Below are 24,931 nucleotides of genomic sequence, written 5' to 3' on the forward strand. Positions count from 1 at the left end.
ACCACAAGAGGTCAAATCACCAAACTGACAACAATTTTGCAGTCAGAGTGCGTGGGATAACCACGAGAGTGCTCCTGCTGTCATACGAAAACTCACCCCAGGTGATAACTGAAGCGTGTACGTCCAGCGCGTCTAGCACACATACAGGCTGGTTACAGGCCCTCAACAGATCCCCTTCTAACCAATACACCACCATCACTGGCACCGAGGCAGAACCAGCTTTCATCAGAAAACACAAGAGACGTTCACGCTATCAACCAATGAGCTCTCGCATGACACCACCAATTGCGAATGGCGGTGGTTTGGGGTTAGTGGATGCATCCTAGAAGGAGTCTGGCATGGAACTGTCCTGGTCTGGTGACCGAGATAGCCAAGGCAAGACGTCGACACCGATTTTTAACAGTTCCCTGTGTCACTGTTGTGCCAGCTGTCGCTCAAATTGCTGCTGCAAATACAGTTACGAAGCGCCAAAGCCATACGCCTCTTGGTAGTGCCACCTGGCCGTTTGGAGCCCAGTCTTCTTGCAACTGTACTGTCTCGTTGTTGGGTACGACGTGATATACAACGGTAAGGAGAGATGGGCTACATAATGGTGTAGCAACTGTCGTCACATGAAGTATGGACAGAGGCAGAAATGAGTTTCAACCAAGTGAACATACGAGATATGATTGGAAAGTTTTAAGAATGGACCCTCCTACTGCTTACTGGTTTGGCAGGCAGGTACACGGAGGATAGGGACCGAGTCATTGCCTTGTTCTTGAAGGCCCTCTGACAAGAAACTGCGTTTCCTCGATTCAGTTCGTTGTGGCAGCTGGTTGAGCGTGGGTCCGTTAGGGCTTGTTGCCGGATTCTGTCTGCGTAAAAATGAACGTAAACACGCAGCAACGAGTTTGTGTGAAATTTTGCTTGAAGGCCGGGAAATCAGCTTCTGAGACTTACGAATTATTAAAAACAGCTTTTGGAGATAGTTGTGTGAGCCAGTCAAATGTCTTCGTCTGGTTGAACAGATTTAAAAATTGAATATGAACCACGGTCCGGCCGTCCTTCCACCTCAAAAACGAATAAAAATGTTGTGAAAGTTCGCGATTTAGTGCGCTTTGATCGTAGACTTACAAATAGAGAGATTTCTGATGAATTTAATTTTTCTATCCAGTTAAGTCAATTTTAACTGAAGATCTGAACATGAGTTGAGTGTGTGAAAAACTCATACCAAAAGTGTTGTCAAATGACCATAGACAACATCGACTCGAAGCAAAGCCTTCTAGATGCAAGTCCTACGCACAGCGGCCATATTGGCACGTGACGTCACAAACTGTTGGCCATCGTATCTTTACTCGGCAGTCCTGTTGGCGTGCATGTTGCGTTGAAAGTGTGTGCCACGTGAAACTGATATATATTTCATACAGTATTCGCCGACAGTTCTTCGAAGTATGGAATACAAGTGTTGCGTTCCCTTTTGCCAAGGAATTATAAATCCCAAAATGCATGAAAGTGCACATGTTTCGATTTCCCTAATGTGTGAAGTTGAGAAACCGCGGGACTGCAGCTATTCCCAGACAGGAATTTGTGTCTACGCATCATTCAAGGGTAAGTAAATGATAAAAAATTTATAGCCTGTTATTCGTTTCCATTGCACCACATTTGCCAATTATTTTTAAAAGCAGCTATGTATCATGTACTAGTATATTATTGTGGAGCATTGCTGCGAGGTTAATACGAAGCTGGCTGTGAAATGTCTCTCATATTTGCAACTATTGTCACACAGAATAGTCATATTAATTAGTGTGGCTCGAAAATTTTTAGTATTTCTTATCATTCCTATCAGATTATTGAGTTTCCAGTACTTTTGTTTGGAAGAGCTACAGAATGATTTTGTTCAGTTTTACATATGTAGTTATTCGGAAATAATTTCAACTTGAGTAAACTACCTTAGAAAATTGCTTTAATGAATTCAGTGCTCGACAGATTAAGCAGTATAGAAAGCAGAATTTCGAGGTAAGTGCATTGTGATTAAATTAACAGTACTCTGTGATTAAATTAACACCACTCTTTAAATTAACATCACTAAACTAACAGCACTATCCTTCAGTCGAGGATATAGGAGAAATGTTTAAGGTTCTAAAGTTCTGGAGAAACAGGGAAATAAAATATTTTTTCGGGTTTTTTGATTTATTAAACATCATGTCAGGAGGTGTTCCATTTCGTCGAATGATTTGAGCTTCGTATGAAGTCAGCAAAATTTGAAGTGGAGAGGAAAATTTACGAAAATAACGGGGGAAACAAATTCTTAAATTCTGTAGGAGCTCCAGCTGCTTTATTTAAAACCGAAAAAGTCTGCTTGTTGTTGCCGATATTTTACTGCAGGAAAATGTAGCGCCTGCGGTAAAAGACAGAATTTTAAATTACAGTTTGTATTCAAGCATAGAAACGCGTATTTAAGGCAAATAGTCAAAATAATCTTACATCTTGAAATAACATATGGCAGTTTTGTTCAGTTACTTCACGCAGTGATATAAATTTCCAAACTTTCATTACAAGGCCATGTAGAAGTGAAAAGCACGAGAATCCCTACGCAGTTTCAGCTCTAAAACCCGTAAAGTTCGTATAACTGCTGAGTGCTATACAGCAGCGTTCCGATACAGACCCGGCCATCAGTATGTGACGTCCCAAGTGTGCGCGCAGGCCTGTAGTCTAGGTGATGTTACTTCATGTATGCCAAGAACTGATAAATCGGACTAAAAATGACCCAGATTTGTCAAATAGGGTAATTACAGGTGGCGAATCGTGGGTATATTGATATGATCCTCAAACGAAAATGTAGTCTTCGCAGTGGAAGACTCCAGATTCACCACGACCGAAAAAACACAGCAAAGTCGTCGAAGCTGAGGACAATGTTGGTGAGTTTTTCGATTCTACCGGTATTGTGCATCATGAATTAACCCCCGAAGGACCGACAATTAACCAGGAATACTACAAATGTGTCCCTGAGCGTTTGCGAGAAAAGGTGAAACGTCCCCTTTGAACAATTATGCAAGACTGTGCTTAAACTGACACACAATATTTTTAGCGCAACGCAATCTGACTTTCAATAATCCCTACAAAAGAATGGCCCTGACTAACATTAACCTACACCTTTCACAAATCACTTACCTCACAAAAATCTTCGTTATTCGAACTACTGCAATACAGCGAGCGCCACTACTGCCAGCTTAATAGTGTTGAAAAGTCATAATATACATAGCAGTTCATGACATCCAGTCTTACAAATTTCAAAACTCCGCTATTTCTCTCCCCACATCCACCACTGCTGGCGGCTCACCTCCAACTGCGCCACGCTACGCGCTGTCAACATCCAGCTGCCGCTGCCCAACACTACAATGGCAGACAACAATGCAAACTAGCCACATACTGCACACAGCACAGCCAGTGATTTTCATACAGAGCGGTACGTGGCGTTATCAATAAAAAAAAAACCTAAACAGCCTACTTACAAAGGTGTGGAAGAAAAGGCCTGCATTGTGGATAGACAGGAATTGGGTGCTACACCACGACAATGCTCCAGCTCATCGTGCCTTCTTTATCGTTGAATTTTTGACCAGATTCAAAATTCCTGTGCTTCCACAACCGCCATATTCCCCAGATTTCGCCTCTGCAGACTTCTACCTGTTTCCTAAACTGAAATTTTCACTGAAAGGGAAGCGATTTGACTCGACTGAAGACATCCAGGCAAATACGGAGAGCGTCCTTAACACACTTCAGGAAAAAAAATTTCCAGGAATGTTTCCAAAAATGCAAACACCTTTGGAGTCGGTGTGTTCAGTCAAAAGGGAACTATTTTGAAGGAGATGCATTACAGTGGCATGTAAGTACCACAATTGTACAATTACAACCTCATTCTTAGAACTTCCCAATTACACCTTGTATATACAGAAGAATTACTTATATTTCTTATTACTTATATTTCTTATTACTTATATTTCTCCAAGTGAAGGAAGACTGAGTACAGATAATGCAACAAGAAGCAGAGTCCAGCTCATCACTGACAACAAGGAAGAACTGTGATGTTTGATCCGCGACTAGATGGCGTCTGCGCAGTGTCACAAGGCGAAGTGGCTCCTTGGGCAGGTGGGCTGAGTCACTGCCTCCTGCCATCCTATATTCTGGCGACAGAGGGCGCTCTTAGTCCACAGCCGCTGGATGCGTGGCTCAGCGGTCGCACACCATTGCGTCCGCTGATCCCGCGCGACCACTGTCAGCGTCTAACGGAAACTTGCAATTCCGTTACCGACTGTAGAGCGCCCGTAAGGTGGTATCGATATGTGACACCACACTCGTGACCACTGCTGCCAGCAATCAAGTAGAATGGCCATATACCTGCCAAGTCTTTCTTCAGAAGGGACATCCAGCTTCTCGGAGCCGTGTCACATGACCTCGCCCACAGTCAGTGAGCCCTAATAATGGCGTCTTTGTCGCTTTAAAAGCATTCTTGATTAGCATCAACTCGCCGTGACCAGTCTCGATGATAACTAACGCTCGCCGGCCGCGGTGATCTCTTGGTTCTAGGCGCGCAGTCCGGAACCGCGTGACTGCTACGGTCGCAGGTTCGAATCCTGCCTCGGGCATGGATGTGTGTGATGTCCATAGGTTAGTTAGGTTTAAGTAGTTCCAAGTTCTACGGGGCTGATGACCACAGCTGTTAAGTCCCATAGTGCTCAGAGCCATTTTGAACTAACGCTCACGACCGTTACAGCGCGTACTTTCATACTCATAGTATCACTACTAGCGCCACTCTTATGCGAATGGCGTGAAATCTATTAGACTTCGTCTTTCAGATGTATAAACACGCCTACCAACTTTCGGTTACGGCACATAACTCCGATTTTTTTCCCTTCACTATATATTTTAAATGGATGTAAATAGAGGCTGTATGCATAAACTGCTGTATTCGTTAATTGTATGTATGCTGAAATTGTTTTTCATAAGCAATGCCATCTATTGTCCTGTTAATTATAGCGTGTATGAGTTTAATAGCACAATTAGTTGTTTGAATAATTGTAATATGATGAGCTACTAGTTTTACCCTTATTTCATTTTTAAAATCCGTCAAATTTGTTATACGTATCTGTAAAAGTACTATATGTAAATAACAGACATACTGCTGCCCTAGCGCCTTCTTTTTGGTAACTCAACTTAAGAGTACACGCAGTACCAGGAATCAGTCTGCACTCGACTGTTGCCCACAACAGATTACTACTTACTATGTACGCACATGCTTAGTACATGCAGTGTTTTCAATATGGCATATTTTTATGCAAGGTAAGATCTCCATAGATGATTCAGTAATATTGTGGATTCAGTGTAAACATTTTTTGTACCAGTGATACTGCGCACATTTTCCATTTAGCCTTCGAAGATGTATGATCGGAAAAGCTTAAGGCTGCCATTCAGTAAACAACTGTGACGAAGACAATTTGTGTGCAACATGGCCACTACGTCTCTTACTGCATTCCTGCAGATCTACAATACTATTGACATATCGGTGTATTTCTATGGCTTCCCCGATGAAGTGGGCATGGGATTTGTTCTCCAAAGCGAGAAAATCTGTTTCGGCGAATGTTATTATTTTGTCGGTCTCACAAAGCGCGTGCTCCACCACCGTCGGTTTCTCCACTTGTATTTATCTGAAATACCTTTTATGTTCGCAGATCCTGACGTTCATAGATCGTCTAGTAATTCCCACACAGGCTTTTCCACATGTACAACGTGTGCAGCATATTCCCGACATTTCAAGTAGATCGTTTTTTGTCTTTTGCCAATCTTTTAGTCTTGGAGTGGTGTTTGCGGCGTATGCGGCCGATGCGTCCGTCCTCTGGGTATGTATGACATAAAGGGTGTTCCTATCGGTTCTTCTTCTGATGTGTCGTCTGGCCGAGTGTTGTTCTTATTGTAACTGGTTGGAGTGTCCATTGCTCTACAGAAAGTTTCCGAAGTATTTCATTTCGCTGAACACCTGCCCTTTCTGCTTCTGCCGCACGGCGAAAGACCGACTCATGTAAAAAGGACTCGCAACATTTCTGAAATACCTTTTATGTTCGCAGATCCTGACGTTCATAGATCGTCTAGTAATTCCCACACAGGCTTTTCCACATGTACAACGTGTGCAGCATATTCCCGACATTTCAAGTAGATCGTTTTTTGTCTTTTGCCACTCTTTTAGTCTTGGAGTGGTGTTTGCGGCGTATGCGGCCGATGCGTCCGTCCTCTGGGTATGTATGACATAAAGGGTGTTCCTATCGGTTCTTCTTCTGATGTGTCGTCTGGCCGAGTGTTGTTCTTATTGTAACTGGTTGGAGTGTCCATTGCTCTACAGAAAGTTTCCGAAGTATTTCATTTCGCTGAACACCTGCCCTTTCTGCTTCTGCCGCACGGCGAAAGACCGACTCATGTAAAAAGGACTCGCAACATTTCTTTGAGAAGCTGAAGAAACTACAGCTTGGGACGAGCGGCATGCCTGCAACACTAATAGGCGACATTCAGTCTCTGGATAGCAGTGGTCACATTGATATAGGCCATCAGTGTATTTATGATGCATCCCTTTTTGGAAATGGCTCCACGAGTTTACGTGAGACCAAACAAGAAGCTGTTGAAATTAGAGAAGTAAATAGCGAAATAATCTCTTTGCCTGAGCTATTCTGCTCCTTAAGTTCTTTTCGGCTCGCTCATCATATTTTCTATTGCTCCCAAACATATTTCTTTCCATTACTCTCTATGCTTCCATTTTACTCAGAGAATGTCCAAACCATTTATCAGGCTCTGAAATACATTTCCACTTCTACGTGTATAGGAACGTCATTTGCGTCTCTTATCGCTGACATTCTTTCACTCTGAGCTTTAATCCCACTTCTAAAAACTGCTTTTGCAATATATAGGTTGAACAGAAAAACAAATAAACTGCATCTCTACATTACGCCCTTTCTAACACAATCGCCTCTCAGTCAGCAGTCCATACTTATTGGTTCACCTTGTTTCACGTACACTATGTGACCAAACATCCCAGCATCCGGCTGATAATGACTTACAAGTTCGTTGCAATCTCCATCGGTATCGCCGGAATTCAGTATGGTGTTGGTCCACCCTAAGCCTTGATGGAAACTTCCACTCTCGCAGGCATACGTTCAGTCAGGTACTGGAAGGTTTCTTGGGGAATCATTCTTCACGGAGTGATGCACTGAGGAGAGGTATCGATGTCGGTCGGTGAGGCCTGGCACGATGTCGGCCTTCCAAAATATCCCAAAGGTGTTCTACAGGATTGAGGTCAGGACTGTGTGCAGACCAGTCCTTTACAGGGATGTTATTGTCGTGTAATCACTCCACTATAGGCCGTTCATTATGAACAGGTGCTCGATAGTGCTGAAAGACGCAGTCGTCATCCCCGAATTGCTGTTTAACAGTGGGAAGCAAGAAGGTGCTTGAAACATCAATGTAGGACTGTGCCGTGACAGTGCCACCCAAAACAACGAGGGGTGCAAGCCCTCCACACGCTGGCAGATGATGTTCACCGGGCATTCGCCATACCCACAACCTGCCATCGGATCGTCACATTGTTTACCGTGATTCGTCACTCCACATCACGTTTCTTCACTGTTGAGTCGTCCGATGTTTACACTCCTTGCACCAAGGGAGTCGTCGTTTGACATTTACCGGCGTGATGTGTGGCTTATGAGCAGCCGCTCATTCCAAATTAATAAGTGTATACCAGATGTCGCTTGAATTCAAAGAAATAGTATCGGCAGCAATTGAGAGATTTATGCCAAATAAATTAGCAAACGACGGAGCTCATCCTCCTTGGTACACAAAACGTGTTAGAACACTACTCCAGAAACAACGAAACAAACATCCCAAATTTAAACAGACGAAAAATCCCCAAGATTGGTGATCTTTGACAGAAGCTCGAAATTTAGCGCGAACTTCAATGCGAGATGCCTATAACAGTTTCCACAACGAAACTTTGTCTCGAAACCTGGCAGAAAACCCAAAGAGATTCTTGTCGTATGTGAAGTATGTTAGTGGCAAGAAACAATCAATGCCTTCTCGACTCGATAGCAGTGAAGATGCTATCGAAGGTAGTGCTGCCTAAACAGAGTTACTAAACATAGCCTTCCGAAATGCCTTCACAAAAGAAGACGAAGTAAATATTCCAGAATTCGAATCGAGAACAGCTGCCAACATGAGTAACTTAGAAGTAAATATCCTCAGAGTAGTGAAGGAACTTGAATTACTTAATAAAAGCAAGTCTTCTGGTCCAGACTGTATTCCAGTTAGGTTCCTTTCACAGTATGATGATGCGTTAGCTCCATACTTAACAATCATATACAACGGTTCGCTCGACGGAAGATCCGTACATGAAGACTAGAAAATTGCACAGGTCATACAAATATTCAAGAAAGGTAGTAGGAGTAATCCACTTAATTACAGACCCATATCATTAACATCGAAATGCAGCAGGATTTTTCAACATATATTGTGTCCTAACATTATGAATTACCTCGAAGAAAAAGGTCTATTTAAACACAGTCAAAATGTGTTTAGAAAATATCATTCCTGTGAAACACAACTAGCTCTTTGTTCACATGAAGTGTTGAGTCCTATTGACAAGGTATTTCAGATCGATTCCGTATTTCTGGATTTTGACACTGTACCACACAATGGGCTCGTAGTGAAATTGCGTGCTTATGGAATAACGTCTCAGTTATGTGACTGGATTTGTGATTTCCTGTCAGAGAGGTCACAGGTCGTAGTAACTGACGGAAGGCATTGAGTAAAACAGAAGCGATTTCTGGCGTTCCCCAAGGTAGTTTTATAGGCCCTTTTCTGTTCCTTATCTATATAAACCATTTGGGAGCAATCTGAGCAGCCGTCTTCGGTTGTTTGCAGAACGATGTAGAAAAAATATCTAAATGGTGCGAAAAGTGACAGTTGACCCTAAATAACAAAAAGTGTGAGGTCATCCACATGAATGCTAAAAGGAATCCGTTAAACTCCGGTTACATGATAAATCAGTCTAATCTAAAAGCCGTAAATTCAACTAAATACCTAGGTATTACAATTACGAACAACTTAAATTGGAGGGAACACACAGAAAATGTTGTGTGGAAGGCTAACCAAAGACTACATTTTATTGGCAGGACACTTAGAAAATGTGACTGACCTACTAAGGAAACTGCCTACACTACGCTTGTTCGTCCTCTTTTAGAATACTGCTGCGCGGTGTGGGATCCTTACCAGACAGGACTAACGGAGTACATCGAAAAAGTTCAAAGAAGAGCAGCACGTTTTGTATTATCGCGCAATATGGGAGAGGGTGTCACAGAAATGATACAAGATTTGGGCTGGAAATCATTAAAAGAAAGGCGTGTTTCGTTGCGACAGAATCTTCTCAAGAATTTCCAATCACCATTTTCTCCTCCGAATGCGAAAATATTTTGTTGACACCGACCTACATAGGGAGGAGCGATCACCACAATAAAATATGGGAAATCAGAACTCGTACGGAAAGATATAGGTGTTCATTCCTTCCGCGCGCTATACGAGATTGGAATAATAGAGGATTGTAAAGGTGGTTCGATGAACCCTCTGCCAGGCACTTGTATGTGATTTGCAGAGTATCCTTGTAGATGTAGATGAAATCCAAGCTCCCTCACCTCCCGCCTAGCTGTCATAGTACTTTCAGTGGATCTAATGCAGTTTGGAATTCCTATGTGATGGTCTGGTAGAACTCTACCTATTAAACATTACGACCCTCTTCAACTGTCGGCGGTCTCTGTCAGTCAACAGACGAGGTCGGCCTGTACGCTTTTGTGCTATACTTGTCCCTTCATGTTCCCACATCACTATCAAATCGGTAACAGTGGACCTAAGGATGTTTAGGAGTGTGGAAATCGCGCGTACAGACGTATGACACAAGTGAACCCAGTCACTGACCACGTTCGAAGTCCGTGAGTCCCGCGGAGCGTCCCATTCTGCTCTCCCACGATGTGTAATGACTACTGAGGTCGCTGATGTGGAGTACCTGGCCGTAGGTGGCAGCACAATGCACCTAATATGAAAAACGTATGTCTTTGTGGGTGTCCGAATACTTTTGATCGCATAGTGTATATATTTTATATCACGTCTTCGTCTATATGGTGTATCTACTTTTACTAGTATTTCAGGGGTCTTTCATAACTTTACAATGTCGAAAGCTTTTTCCATGTCGAAAAACAGTACCATGTAAAACGCCGGATCTCCATCTATCGTGCCTTCAAATAACTTAAACCCAAATCCGTCCTCATCTAACAGATCTTCACTCTTTATTCATTTTTTGTGTTTTATTCTCGTCAGGAATTAGCATATATCAGCCGTCAATCTGTTTATAAAATAGTTCTCTCATGGCTAGCTCTAACCGTCTTTGAAATTGTTTTGTTCGTATTCCTCGGAATTTTCGGTGTTATGCAACCATTATCATACATGCTGCAGTCTAACTTCTTCAATCGTTTTGATTGGCACTTCTTCTAACGATTGTAACTATTATGCAGAAACATAATCTACCCTCTCTGCCTCGACAGATCCCAATTCTTCCAAAGCTCTGCGAGACACTGCCTCTCAGTGGATACTTACATCCTCCTATTCGACACTCACTTCTTCTTGTATCACGTTAGGGAACAATTATTTCCAGTCATAGACGCCCTCATTGCCTTTTTCCGTCCGTCCGCTTCCCCCTGTGGATTAAAAGTGGAATATGTTTTTTACTGTAAACGCTGACAGCTTTCCTTTCAAATTTTGCTGAAATCATATTTACTTTTATATAGGCAGAACTCATTCCTCCGACGTCCTTTTACTTTCCATTCCTTCAAATTCTTGTTGCAATCGTCTAGCATTAGCTCCTTTATACGAAGGTGTGCTGAAAAGTAATGCCATCGAATCATTTACGTGTAAATTATTAGAAACTTCGGAATGAAACATACATTATTAACATTCTACGTCTTTATGCTTCATGTTTACATATTTGCAGCATTCTCCCCCTAACATGTAACACCGCTGTGTGTAACGTAACTGTGGCGGTGTCTGACAAATAGCGTGCTGTAATCGAGATTCGAATTCGAAGAGTTCGTCCACACGAATTGTGCCTTTTGATATTATCGTGACATGCATGCAATATTTGCTGATGCATACTAACACTCAGCACAACACTCCTTCAATAAATTAAATATAACGTCGCTCCCTTGCGTTAACTGTAAAAAGCTCTTGAATCTGCACGCGGCTGATGGGGACCTTATAATTTTTGCTAAAATATAAGTAATAACTCCAGCATAAGGCATTTTAGAAGAGGAAAGTAACGTGACGGACATATGGCAAAACTGTATTCTTCTTGTAAAATTACGCTACTGGCCATTAAAATTGCTACACCAAGAAGAAATGCAGATGATAAACGGGTATTCATTGGACAAATATATTATACTAGAACTGACATGTAATTACATTTTCACGCAATTTGGGTGCATACATCCTGAGAAATCAGTACCGAGAACAACCACCTCTGGCCGTAATAACGGCCTTTTTACGCCTGGGCATTGACTCAAACAAAGCTTGGATGGTACGTACAGGTACAGCTGCCCATGCAGCTTCAAGACGATACCACAGTTCATCAAGAGTAGAGACTGGCGTATTGTGAAGAGCCAGTTGCTCGGCCACCATTGACCAGACGTTTTCAATTGGTGAGAGATCTGGAGAATGTGCTGGCCAGGGCAGCAGTCGATCATTTTCTGTTTCCAGAAAGGCCCGTGCAGGACCTGCAACATGCGGTCATGCATTATCCTGCGGATATGTAGGGTTTCACAGGGATAGAATGAAGGGTAGAGCCACGAGTCGTAACACATCTGAAATGTAACGTCCACTGTTCAATGTGCCGTCAATGCGAACAAGAGGTGTCCGAGACGTGTGACCAATGGCTCCCCATACCATCACGCCGGGAGATACGCCAGTATGGCGATGACGAATACACGCTTCCAATGCGCGTTCACCGCGATGTCGCCAAACACGGATGCGACCATCATGATGCTGTAAACAGAACCTGGATTCATCCGAAATATGACGTTTTCCCATTCGTGCATCCAGGTTCGTCGTTCAGTACACCATCGCAGGCGCTCCTGTCTGTGATGCAGCGTCAAGGGTAACCGCAGCTATAGTCTCCGAGCTGATAGATCATGCTGCTGCAAACGTCGGCGAACTGTTCGTGTAGATGGTTGTTGTCTTGCAAACGTCCCCATCTGTTGACTCAGGGATCGAGACGTGGCTGCACAATCCGTTATAGCCATGCGGATGAGATGCCTGTCATCTCGACTGCTAGTGATACGAAGCCGTTGGGATCCAGCACGGCGTTTCGTATTACCGTTCTGAAACCACCGATTCCATATTCTGCTTACAGTCATTGGATCTCGACCAACGCGAGCACCAATTTCGCGATACGATAAACCGCAGTCGCGATAGGCTACAATCCGACCTTTATCAAAGTCGGAAACGTGATGGTACCCATTTCTCCTCCTTACACGAGGCATCACAACAACGTTTCACCAGGCAACGCCAGTCAACTGGTGTTTGTGTTTGAGAAATCGGCTGGAAACTTTCCTCATGTCAGGGCGTTGTAGGTGTCGCCACCGGCGCCAGCCTTGTGTGAATGCCCTGAAAAGCTAATCATTTGCATATCACAGCATCTTATTCCTGTCGGTTAAATTTCGCGTATGTAGCACGTCATCTTTGTGGTGTAGCAATTCTAATGGCCAGTAGTGTATTTTCCTCCATTTCCAATCGACAGTCTGGCCCTGCAGTTTGGCGTTCTTATTAGTGTTGACCAAATGTTCACACAAACATGTGCTATGGTCAAGTGATGTGAAACGTGTGTAGTTCAACCACCATATTATTGCACTTGGCCGTTACCGAAAACACATGGTGACATCACAGTAAGCAAACTCAGTTGTCTTTAAGCTAAACGAATCGCATTGTCAATGTTTTCATGTAAGTTGTGCTTATACCATCAACTCTGATTACGCACTTACCTACTATAAGGCAACAGAAGCTGCCTCACTCCCAGGTGCAATAATATTGTAACCGACTTATATATTAAAAGTGTTATATTTGACGAGAATAATTTCAAAAGATAAATAGGGTAACAAATTTTCATATTTTCGTTTTACAGGTCAGCTGCTGCGTTTACTGTTTTTACCCTACTTTTCAGCAACAGTAATTTCGGAGTGAATCCATTTGTTGCATTCATAGGAAAAGGATCACTGCAACTAGTTGCATTGTATGCGGCTCACGTTGTCGGAAACAAGTTCGGGAGACGGGTAACACAATGTCTGGTGCTAATGTCTACTGGTTTCTTCTGCATCATTCTCGTATTCTTAACCACAGGTAGCTCTTTGTTTAATCCTTTCTTGCATGTTTCCAACAAGAAACTGATTTAGAAATATGTTCAGGGGAAAGGAAACGTTCGATATTGTTAGACTGTACTTTACAAGCGATTTCGGTAGTCTTTAATTTATACAGATTTAGTGTTTTGTTATTTCAATGAAGTGACTCTTTTACAGGACATTCAACCCAGTGGATCATAACTACATTTTCGCTGATGCTACTGTTTTGCTGCGAGTGTTCGTATTCACTCTCAAACCTGCAGAGCTTGGAATTACATCCAACAAGTATACGACAAATAGGAATCGCAATTGAGTACGTCTTCGTTCAATGCACTCTGACTGCTGCACCTCATCTTGCTCAGTTGGTACGTACCCGCACGATTTATTACTTAAAAATAATCACAGCTGCACGTATCCAGCCTCATACAGTGTCCTCTGTTGTAAACATAGTGATGTGAATGACGTCCATTTGAATTATTAGAATACCTCCCAGTGTAAAACTAGACTCATCATTCTCGTACTAGATCTGTGCAACATGAAAATTCATTCTGTTCTTTAAGATTCTTGTCAAGTTTTTTCTTTTGACAATATAAATTTAAAGTTCGTCTAGGCGTCAAGGTACAGCCCTTCGTTTGCCCTAAGCAAGATCTCCATGTCGTTGTCAGTACTAGTGATTTCATGTTTGTGCGCTGATAAATGCTTACTTAATGCAGTTTTACTTAGCGTGAGGAGATGGCATTGAAGCACGTTTCAAATTTCAAATCTGCTGACGAACCCCACGTCGCAACGAATTTTCGGTTGCGAAGAAAAATTGCACGTTAGCTTTACGTAGAGACCTTTAGATTTTTTTCAAGCTGTGTCACGATAAGCCATTCTTATAAAATGGCACGTCTTCCTTGATTTAGGTTCATGTCGCTGACGCTTAAGTTTATTGTGTTTGTGCGAACTGTAGAATTACCACACCCATTTGCTACCATAATCTGCTTCAAGATCACGATCTCCTTGTCATATCTTCCTTTGCCCAAGGTAGTCGTATCACCCTACTCAACAATGAATGAAAATTGCTTTCTTACACCAGTTAGGATGACATGATGCTGCAGAGATTATAGTCTCGGTGCATGTGGGTTTTCGAAAGATGCCGAATTTGTGTTTACAGTTAGCTTTTGAAATGGTTAAGTCAAGATAATTCAGGATATTATCGTTTTCCACTTATATTGTAAACTACATTTCAGATCCATGGTACACATCTTCTCAGCCACCTGTCTGATTTTACCCCTTCCCATGGAATAAAATGATACAGTCATTAATATCCGTCTTGCAGTGAAAGACTCGACTTTTAACTACTGGATATTTCTGTAAAAAGTTAATTTCCAAGTCGCTGAGAAAGATTTCTGCAACAGTACCAGGCAGACTGTTACCCATAGCCACTCGCTCAACCTGCTGTAATACCCTGTTGTTAAACATGAAGAAACTGGGAGATAGTGTGAAATCCAGATACTTAACTAGTTCTGAAATTTCACCTAAACTGGCTTTATTACACTTGAATAAGTTGTTTTTAATTATCAGAAGTTTCTTTCATCAATAAATTAGTGTCAAATTCTTAACATCAAGCTAAGCTAGTACTGTATCATGAGATACATCTATATCTTTAATTTGATCAACTATTTCGTAGCTTTTCTATAATGTAAAATGTATCGGGGAATGTATACATGACTCTCAGTCATTTTTTTTAACTTGATTGAGAATGTAGCTAGCACAATCCAGTCGTTGACAAAACACTTCAAGCAAAAACAAAAAAGAAAGGAAAAGAATTCCGAAAATGTCCATTATTTGGAAGTCAATGATGCTATAATTTTATTCCACGAGAATGGGGAAGAATTTAAGCAGGTGGTTGACAAAATGTGTACCATGCATCCGAATATACAGTTGACTCTAGAAATGGAGAAGTCACTATCTTGACTTAACCATTTCAAAAGCTAATCAGATCACCAAATTCGTCATCTTAGAAAACTTACATCCACTGCTACTATAATCCTAGAATATTGTGTCATTCTAAGCGGTAAAAGGATGCCTATTTTCACTCCACGTTTTGTTAATTGATACGACTGCTTTTGGATCTTGACAAGATAGATATGCAGATTGAGGTACTGAAGCAGATTGTGGTAGCAGATGGGTATGGCAGGTCTATGGTTATGCGCACACTCAATAAATTAAAGCGTTCACAACATGAACCTAAAAAATTAATAAGGATGAACTTAGTGAGCTTCCCTTAAAATGGCACAACTTCTAATAAAATAGGAAGGTCCCTACATACTACAAGTTGCCTTCATAACTGAAAATTCTTTGAGATTAACGGTTAGACAGAACATTTCACAAGGAAAGAATAAATTGTTACACTGCCATATTTATAAGGTCACGTCTGATGACAGTCAAAAGAACTGCATTGGACAGGCGGGACAAACTTTCAAAATGGCTCTAATGAATACGTGCTTACTCAAAGTAAAACTGACCTATGTACTCATTTATTAATGCACAAACATGAAATCACTAATATAGACAGTAACTTGGAGGTTTTGGTTAGTGCAAGCGAAGAGCTGTACGTTGACATCAGTAGATATGTACTGGGGTCTCTGCCCCACCAGCGCCAGATCATAGAATCTATTCAAACCCATTTATCGACCCTATGAGACCAACAGCACTTAGCTAAAGGAACAAGGGCATATTAATGAATACAAAATAAAATGAAGAAGTAATAGTAATCACAACAGGAGAGGAACTATTTCGTTCAAGAACACCACCAAAGTAGAAGAATTAAAGGAACAAAGAAGATACAATTCAAACCCATTAAAATTAGAGCACTGCAACTCCAATTGAAACAAAACCAAATCGAAATAAATAAGTCACTTATAGAGAAATCTAAATCAAATCCCAAGTAAATACAACACATCGATATGAAGACAAAAACTAAAATAAAATGAGGAACTAAGAGTAAACACATCAAAACAGTTGGCCGTAACCCTTCTTTCAATGAGTTTTTATTAACAAACAAAACAGAAAACGAAGACCCTCAACTATAACGAGAAAGAACGAACCCAGTGAACCATGACCAGTAACATTTGTACATTAGCAGTTACTAAAGTCCACAACAATGTAATAAAGTCGAATAAATACAATACAATCAGGATGAAAAAATAAAAGAAACAATGAAATATAGTCGAATCAATATAACTGCACACATCAGAGCAATGACAATACAACCAAAATAAAATGAAGACACTAGCACACTCCATGGTAAAGATGTGACTGATACACTTGAATAAACAGACATGGGTCAAGCAATTAGCAAACATGTAGACATAGAAAACAATAAAACACACGTACAAATGAGACCCAATGAAACACCTGGTTTGCCCAGTCAAAACTGAGGGTCTATCCAGCCAAAAAGACAAGTATAATTTTAACGAAAGAAGAACTATTTTTATTAACCAGTTGGTTTATATTCTCTAATTCTAAACTAATGAATGAATTAAACCCCACCAACAAAATCGAAAAATGCGCGCTTCATTATTGTTGTTTAAGACGGCGATGTACAGATCAGAAATCACGTTAAACCTAAATACCAAAAAACATATACACAAATAAAGGAGAACAAATTGTTCCTCTCTTCAAATAAACAAACAACAAAGGGCAAAAAATCGGAAAACATTTGAAGAATTAAAGAGTCTATACTGTAGACTCTCTTCTGGCTCAAAGAGTCTATACTGTAGACTCTCTTCAAAAACACATCCTCACACTATCTTTATCAATGAACCCGGCTTGTATGCTATAGTTATAAAGCTAGTATGAAAGAAGCAGATAAACCATATGTGGTGAAACACGGTTCTCTTTCTAACCAGGGAGCAGTGAAACATGGCCTCCTTTAAAAAGAACAACCATAAACAATTCAAACTTGCCAAAACGGCGGGGTTAAAAAGAAATGAACAAGTTCACACTACAAAAATGAAATAAAAAGGAATCAAATCTGAAAATCATTCTCAAAAACGGCAAAAACCTTCGGCACCATGAAAGAAAACCCCCAGAGGGATTTTGTCAACTTCTCTTTATCTCATCTCTACTCACCAGGGTTTTTTCAAAGTCTTCTCGTAGTCTAAGTTCCATTACCAGGTCGTCTTCCAGCGACTTGATGGTATCTGCCCTTCCGCATCTGTCACCCGTCATCTTTAATTCAGGGGGCAGAGCTCCAGACAGCAGTGTCTTGATGAACGATGATCCCCATTGCTTGGCTTGGTCAGACCCAACTCACAGCCTGGGGCAGCCGGGAACTCAAGCAGTCCTGTGCAGTTTGTATATATAGTTGGTATTCTAGTGATAAAGTACATTCTAAGAGCTCTATTTTCATCAGCTTCTTCTGGACATAAATGTATAATTTCCTTCACATTATTGTATGTCATTTGGAGAGACTAAATCTAAAGCACATGTAAATGTTAGTATGAATAAAGAAAACAACATTTAAAAATTCCTAATTTGTGTTTAAAGTGAAACACGATCCCCTAGTAATTAAACAGAACAAACATGAGTGCCATCTGTTAACAGAAGCTCGAAGCTAGTACGTGTCTCAGCTTCCCGTTTCAATGTATGAATCAGCGCCGGCTTCTGTGCGAGACAGCGAGGCTAACAAGGTCACTAGCTGGTTGCATCACACACAGCGCAAAAAGCACGCCAAGGCTGACAGCTATCGTTTTCTCCTATGATTACACAGCAACGTTGTAGCGCCTCTAATTAAAACCGGCTTTTATGGATACACCCATAAAAACATCATAAACTAAACTTAACAAACAATTATTTACAAACCCCAGCCCATTTTCCTTTTTGTGTACATAACACCAGCGATACCAGCCAATGCTAACTTTTCATTCCATTCAGAATCTTTACTAAAACCATTAGCCAACACTTTATCTTGTAGGACTTTATCTGCCTCATGTCTCTTACTTAAATCTTTATTTTCGTGATAAGCTATATTGTGTTCTTTAAAAGCTTCACCTAACTTATTAATTCCTTCATCTCCACTGTTTAATCGTTCTTCCAGTTTTGTGGTTATAACCAGGAATGTGAAGCTCAGGCATTTTAAGATTATTCAAAGCCCAATTAGCTATTCCTTTGTCATATTTCTTATTTTCCCAGAGTGATGGAGGTGACATGTTTAAGAATTTTATAATGTATGATGTACCATTAGGGCTATTAATCGCAAAATCGTTAAACATCAACGTTAATATTTTCATTATTGTAACTTTCTCATTTCGAAAATTATTGTTTCCTGCTTTCTCTTCACCATCAATAACAGCCGCATGATAAATTAAGTCTCTAACATCGTTCATTCAAATGTATTCGATTGGCAGCTCATTACATTCTTTAACAAAACCTTTACCTCTTTTTGATCTTGGAGTACTAGTTTCAAAACTTGATTCTGAGCTACTATCATTTCTACAGTGTTTTCCTAGAATGTGCTCAATTATTGATTTGTATTTTGCCCCTCTACTCCATCTAGGCTTCCCATTACAAAAAATGAGTTTGATTCAAGTAAGATTTCTGTGTAATTTTCTAAATTATCTTCATCAAATTTATCATCAAGATCATCTAGAGTAAATTACTTTTGGGTAAGAATATTCATTAATCCATCAGTGGCTTGATATTCTTTTCTTCATACAATTAAATAATAGTAGTGTCTTCCTCCAATTGTTAATGTATCAAATTTTACAGGTTCATCACCATCATATTTTTCAGTGCCAATTGATTTTAAACCAAAAATTTAGTCATTGCAGTTGTTCAGGTGTCCCAGTAAATGTGATCCTATAAAAGTTGGTTTTGGTTTTGGTTGTGGAGTTGCTAGTGCTTCTGATTCATCATATTGTTGATAATCATAAGCCATTTGACTTGCTATGTATTTCATTTCACTTTTCTTAGTTTCTTCATCATAATCACAAAGCATATTATCTACTTCCAATTCGTTTAATGTTCTATTGATTCCCAAACCTTCACTTGTATTAAATTGAAATGGAATAGGGTCTTTACTTTTATTCTCAAGAGCTTTATCTAGTTTGCTTTCAAGTCGTTCACCAAGGTTACCAATTGCATCAATCACAGGTTGTTCCTGTTTTTTGTATTTGTCATATTCATCAATTCTTTTGTTTGTAAATCCTTTAAACCTATCCCTTAAATATTCTCTCATTTTAATTGCTTCTCGTGCTTTATTTACAACATTAGGATTCTTCATTTTAGTAACAGTTTATTATACAAAATAATAAAACGTAAACACAACGTAAATGTAACGTAAATGCAACGTGAAAAAACGTAAACACAACGTAAACGTAACGCAAAAAAACTTAAACTTAACGCAATCTTGAAACTCTTCTGCTTCTGGTTTCTTGTTCCACAATTAATTAGTGTATACCAGGTTCTTGCAAGCTTGATGGTTATATAACCATAAAGCACTCATATTTCAATTGGTCTAACATATAATGAGAAAAGAAGCATTAGACTAAAGATTCAAGCTGAGAGAGAACAGTTTTAAAATTATTAACTACTTGTGCGACTGTTTCAGTTTGTTTTTTGCATTCTATTCCACATGTTGAGAAATTATAATTTTCAACTTTAACCAATGTGATTGTAAACTCGTTAAAAAGGAATACTTTGCCATTATTAAAGAAATGCAATAGCCTATCAATATACCTAAATACAGAATCAATGTTTGTGAGTATGCCTGGGAAGTCTCTAAGAAAACTGTATCTTTTAACTGTATGGTTACATTCATTAGTTCAAGATAGTAAACATCATCATAGAAGACAAAAGTTCTCCCTGTGTACGTATTTACAACCCCATTTATTTTGGTATTCGGCTGAATTCCTACATCAGGCAAGGTTTTTGGGTAACCACCAACAAGACATAAGCCTGGAAACGTTATCATGTACACCATGTTGTTTATAAAGAGAACAACTTCACCAGATGGACGTTGATAAATAGCAGTAATCTGAGATTTACAAAGCCATACCATTAAACCCACCAACTTACAGGGTAATGGATTTAAGCAGAGAATGTGTTGAAGGTTTGTTTTATGATCCTGAATTGCTTAAGATAAAATATCCAGATGCTTGTTTGGTTGAGAAGGTGTTGAATAAGAAAGGTGACAAAGTGTTTGTTAAGTGGTTAAGTTTCGATGTTCTCATAACTCTTGGATTAATAAATCAAACGTTCTTGTTTAAACAGCTTTGGTGGCTAATATCATAAAAGCACAAATAAATTATCTTAATTCATTATATAATAAATGGATAATTTGATTGATTTACAGAATAACGTTTTTACATTTAAAACAAGATCTGTTGGTTTTATTACTATTGTTGAAGATAGCGATGTTAAGATATGGTTTAAAGGTAAGGATGTAGCAGAGATTCTAGAATATAAAAATACACATGAAGCAATTAGATATTATGTCAAACTTAAATATCAAAAAACATTCAAACAACTAAGAGAGGAGCGATTTGCTCCCCCTTTAAATGAACAAACAAAAGGGAGGAGAAGATTAGACCTCCCTTTAAACGAACAACCACACACAGTTTTTATCAATGAACCTGATTTATATCCTTTAGTTATGAAGTCTAACATGAAAGAAGCAGAAAATTTTCAAGATTGGGTTTACAAGGAAGTTTTACCACCAATAAGAAAGACAGGTCATTACCAACTAACAAATAGAATTAAACAACTAGAAGGAGAGAACAAACAACTAAGATCAAAAGAAGCTACCCCAGCGCATATTACAGCTGTTTTAAAGGCAGCAACTACTCCTATTTCTTGTGATTATTTGTTTTCATTAGGTGCCGTTAAAGACCTTCACAAAGAGTTTCACATCAATGATGTCATTGATGATAACTGCATTGTGTGTAAATATGGTAAAACGAAAGACTTATAAGAAAGAACAAAAGACCACATTAAAACGTATGGCAGTATCAAGAAGGCAGTATTAACTCTTGAATGTTATTCTTATACCGATCCACTGTATGTAACAAACGCAGAAAGTTCCATCTCTGAACACTTTAACAAATTAGGTGCAAAGATTGACTATAGAAACTTCAAAGAGCTAATTGTGCTTAATAAGAAACAACTCAAAAAGACAATACAATATTATGAAGAATTAAACGACAAGTGTGGCTTTGACCTTCAAAAATTAGTGAACGAACGAGACCGGCTTAGATCACAACCAAAACCGAAAAACATAGCAATAGGCAAACTCAAAACGGAAACAGAAATGGAAAGGCTTAAACACAAAAACATCTTATTACAAAAACAGCTCAAGGCTGCGCTTGAAAGAAGGTCATGAAAGGTTAGGTTTTACATGAACACAGTTAAGCTTGGGCTTTAATAGTTAATACCATAAAAGCAGATACGAAACTAAGATTTACAACTAAAAAGCAGTTACTCACTATCGCTAATTTCTGGTTCTGATTGTTTTTCATTTGATTTTCCTGTAAATTCAATCTTGCGAAAACTTCTGCTGTCATTTAAATTGATATAATTGTTATTTACCATCGTTAATTACGTTTCTGGTTTTTTTATCAAATGCTTCAACGTAACGATCAGGTGAAATTACATTGTAGTCGTCTATGTAAACAACGACATTAGCTCCAATTTTGGTTTTGAGTAGTTCAGTCTTTTTGATTAATAGTGTTTCATTTAGTGGAAGTTCATTTAGGCTCTTGAATGGGATATTTGGTCTGCCTATTTCATTGAGTGATAATGGATTTCTTTATCCTATTTATTATAAGAGTAAAAAGATTTTTTAAATTCATTTTTGTTTTTGTGATGTTCAAGGTGTAACCAGTTTTTCTTGAGTATCATATTGATCATCAGAAATAGTTGGCTTATCAAAATCAAATTCGTCATCAGTAGTTATGTCATTGTTGTTATTATTGTTTGATTGTCTTATAATAGTTCTGCATAAAGGACAAGTGTTGTTATCTCTTAACACAGTAAGCATACACTCAGTCCAAAACACATGATTGCGTGAGGTTTTAAGCGTTTGAGTTTTTGTTTCTTTACATACTGGATATTCATATGAGTTCTCTATCGCAGTTAAACCAGTTTAAAGTAACAACAGTTTGTTCTTGAGGGATGGAATGACATGTTCATTACGTCTTAAAATAGAACCATTTCGATTTTGTTTCTGATCTTCATTAGGAATTTTTCAGAGAACTTTCTATCCTCACGGCTCCATATAAGATCATATAGGTTTGAATCCCCTGTTTTCAAATTCAAGAATAAAACTTTCACTCTTATCATGTAAAAGTACATCTCGCCAACAGACTCTATCTTGATATTTTCGTACTAATGGTCCGTTCAAAAAGGGTGAGGCTTTTGTCCAATTAATAAGATCTTCAAATTTATTTACAAAAGTTCCGTGAGTAAAATCCTTTTACAAGAGAGAACATTCCAATCTAAGTATTCTCTGAAATTTCGACAGAATTCAATAGCACTTTTTGTTGAATGCTTTTTTTAATTGTATGCAGAACTATAGGCTTTCCAATCAATATTTTCTTTAAATTGATTTAGGAAGTTTTCAGACATCTTTCCTACATGTTTTCATGTGTATGTTGACCAGCTGATAAATTGTCTTTCACATTCTTTGTGTTTTAAAACGAAATCTTGGTTGAGATAACGATATTGTCTACTAAAAAATTCTCTTCTACTACACATTATGTCCCAATGAAGTTTATCAGCATATTTGTCAACAATATCTTCATGAGTGGGTGAAGTTTGTATTCTTGATAAGGAGATCCAATCGATGTATTTCTTGAAACGTTTGATGAATGAGAGTGATTGTGCATAATTAGAAGTAATGTAGCTCCAACATAGTTGTTTCCTAAACGAATAAATAAAATCTTTGGACAGATTCCTTAGTTGGGATATCTGCGTCCACTTTTTTCTTGATAGGTTATTGAGAACATCGATTACTATACCTTTAAACACAGGGTTTTGAAAGTAACATACATGTTCAGGGTTCAGATGTTGATCAGTTGTTTTATAAGGTTTACTTTAATTGATATCATTTCTTCTTGGTTGTTCTCTGCTTTTTCGTCTTCGTTGGTTTTTTCGTCTTCTTGGTTATTCTATGTTGTTTCATCTTGGTTGTTTCTTTGTTGATAAGAGTTAATCAAGATTATAAGATCAACTTTCCTTAGCTTTGAATTAGTTATCGTTGAACTTGTTTCATATGAGTTAACTAAACTTATTAGATCCACTTTCTTTAACTTAGAGCAACCACAAATACCGTTATCTCTACAATACTGTTTAAGCTCAGTTATAGTTTTATTTTCCATCATATTTCGTTTATTATATAAGAAAACTTATTTTTAGTCTTTCAATTTTTATCTTCATGAAAAATAAATTAATCATTTTCAGCCATTTTTGAGGGTCTAAGTGGGAACCACATGGTCTCTTTTATAAGAACTACCTATAAAAGCACTAATACTAAAACACACACATACACACATAAATACTAATAAACATAAATGGAAGACTTAGATCTGGCCGTTTATTATTTATTTAACTCTTGTTCAATTTTATAGTGTCCCCAAGGCAATGTGTTTATTCCATTTGGCAGTATATATCGTTTGTCGTCTTTGTAACTTAGAGCAAGTTTGTTAAATTCAATTGTAGACACATTATGGTGTTTGCTTCATATTAGTTCCATAGACTTGTAAATCTCGGATTCTTGTGTTAAATGGTTCCTATAGTCATCAAAGTTTAAATCTTTTATCGCATTGCTTGCTTTAATTCCTTTCTTTGCCATAATATTTTATCGCATACATTTTTGATCTTAATCCAACAAACTCTGTCATGATTTTGCCTCATAGTTTATCTTTAATTTTACCTAAGACTTTTGTATTAACCAGGGGCAAGTTGTATATGTTATTCTGGGGATAATCGCTTGCATCAAAGTATTCAATCATTTATTTGATATTTTGGTAAAAGGCTTGTGTTCTGATGTGGTAGACTAAACTGTCAGTATCCTTGTAGCAAATGTTTATGTTTTCTCCATATTTGGGTTTCATTAAGTTGTAGTGGAAATTGTACATAAGTTCCTTGGATAGTTCTAGAATGCTCATTCCCACATATATCGGTCTGCTAAAGAGAACTGTAGTCTTGTTCATGTGAACTATAACTAATGACTCAGTAAGAATAGTTCGATGGTAAAAGTTAGGTTTTGATATGAGTTTAAGACACTTCTTAGCATCAGCCAAAATTCGAATGTCAACTCGCTTTCTAATGTTTTCCAGAGTTTTTCCAAATCCGCTGTTGTTCATTAATTTATAAAAGTTCTTTTCGAAATCGTTGGTTGCCTTGGTTCTCATTTCTGTATTTAAATCTATATATTTCTTTAACCAAGCAGACTGTTTAAACTGAATTACTCTATGTATTTTCTTCGACTTTAATCCTAG

The 24,931-nt window shown here is 38.8% G+C and overlaps 1 protein-coding gene across 1 annotated transcript in view; it reads left to right on the plus strand.

Moving 5' to 3' along the window:
- The window catches only part of LOC124607262 (solute carrier family 22 member 7-like), a 134,297-nt gene that overhangs the window by 100,900 nt on the left and 8,466 nt on the right, over positions 1-24,931 (plus strand). The window contains exons 7-8 of the mRNA XM_047139536.1: positions 13,232-13,446; positions 13,623-13,810. Of these exons, the coding sequence (XP_046995492.1) occupies positions 13,232-13,446; positions 13,623-13,810 (403 nt within the window). The remainder of the gene's footprint in view (positions 1-13,231; positions 13,447-13,622; positions 13,811-24,931) is intronic.

Source organism: Schistocerca americana, chromosome 3 (genome assembly GCF_021461395.2).
Source record: "Schistocerca americana isolate TAMUIC-IGC-003095 chromosome 3, iqSchAmer2.1, whole genome shotgun sequence".
NCBI classification, from domain to species: domain Eukaryota; kingdom Metazoa; phylum Arthropoda; class Insecta; order Orthoptera; family Acrididae; genus Schistocerca; species Schistocerca americana.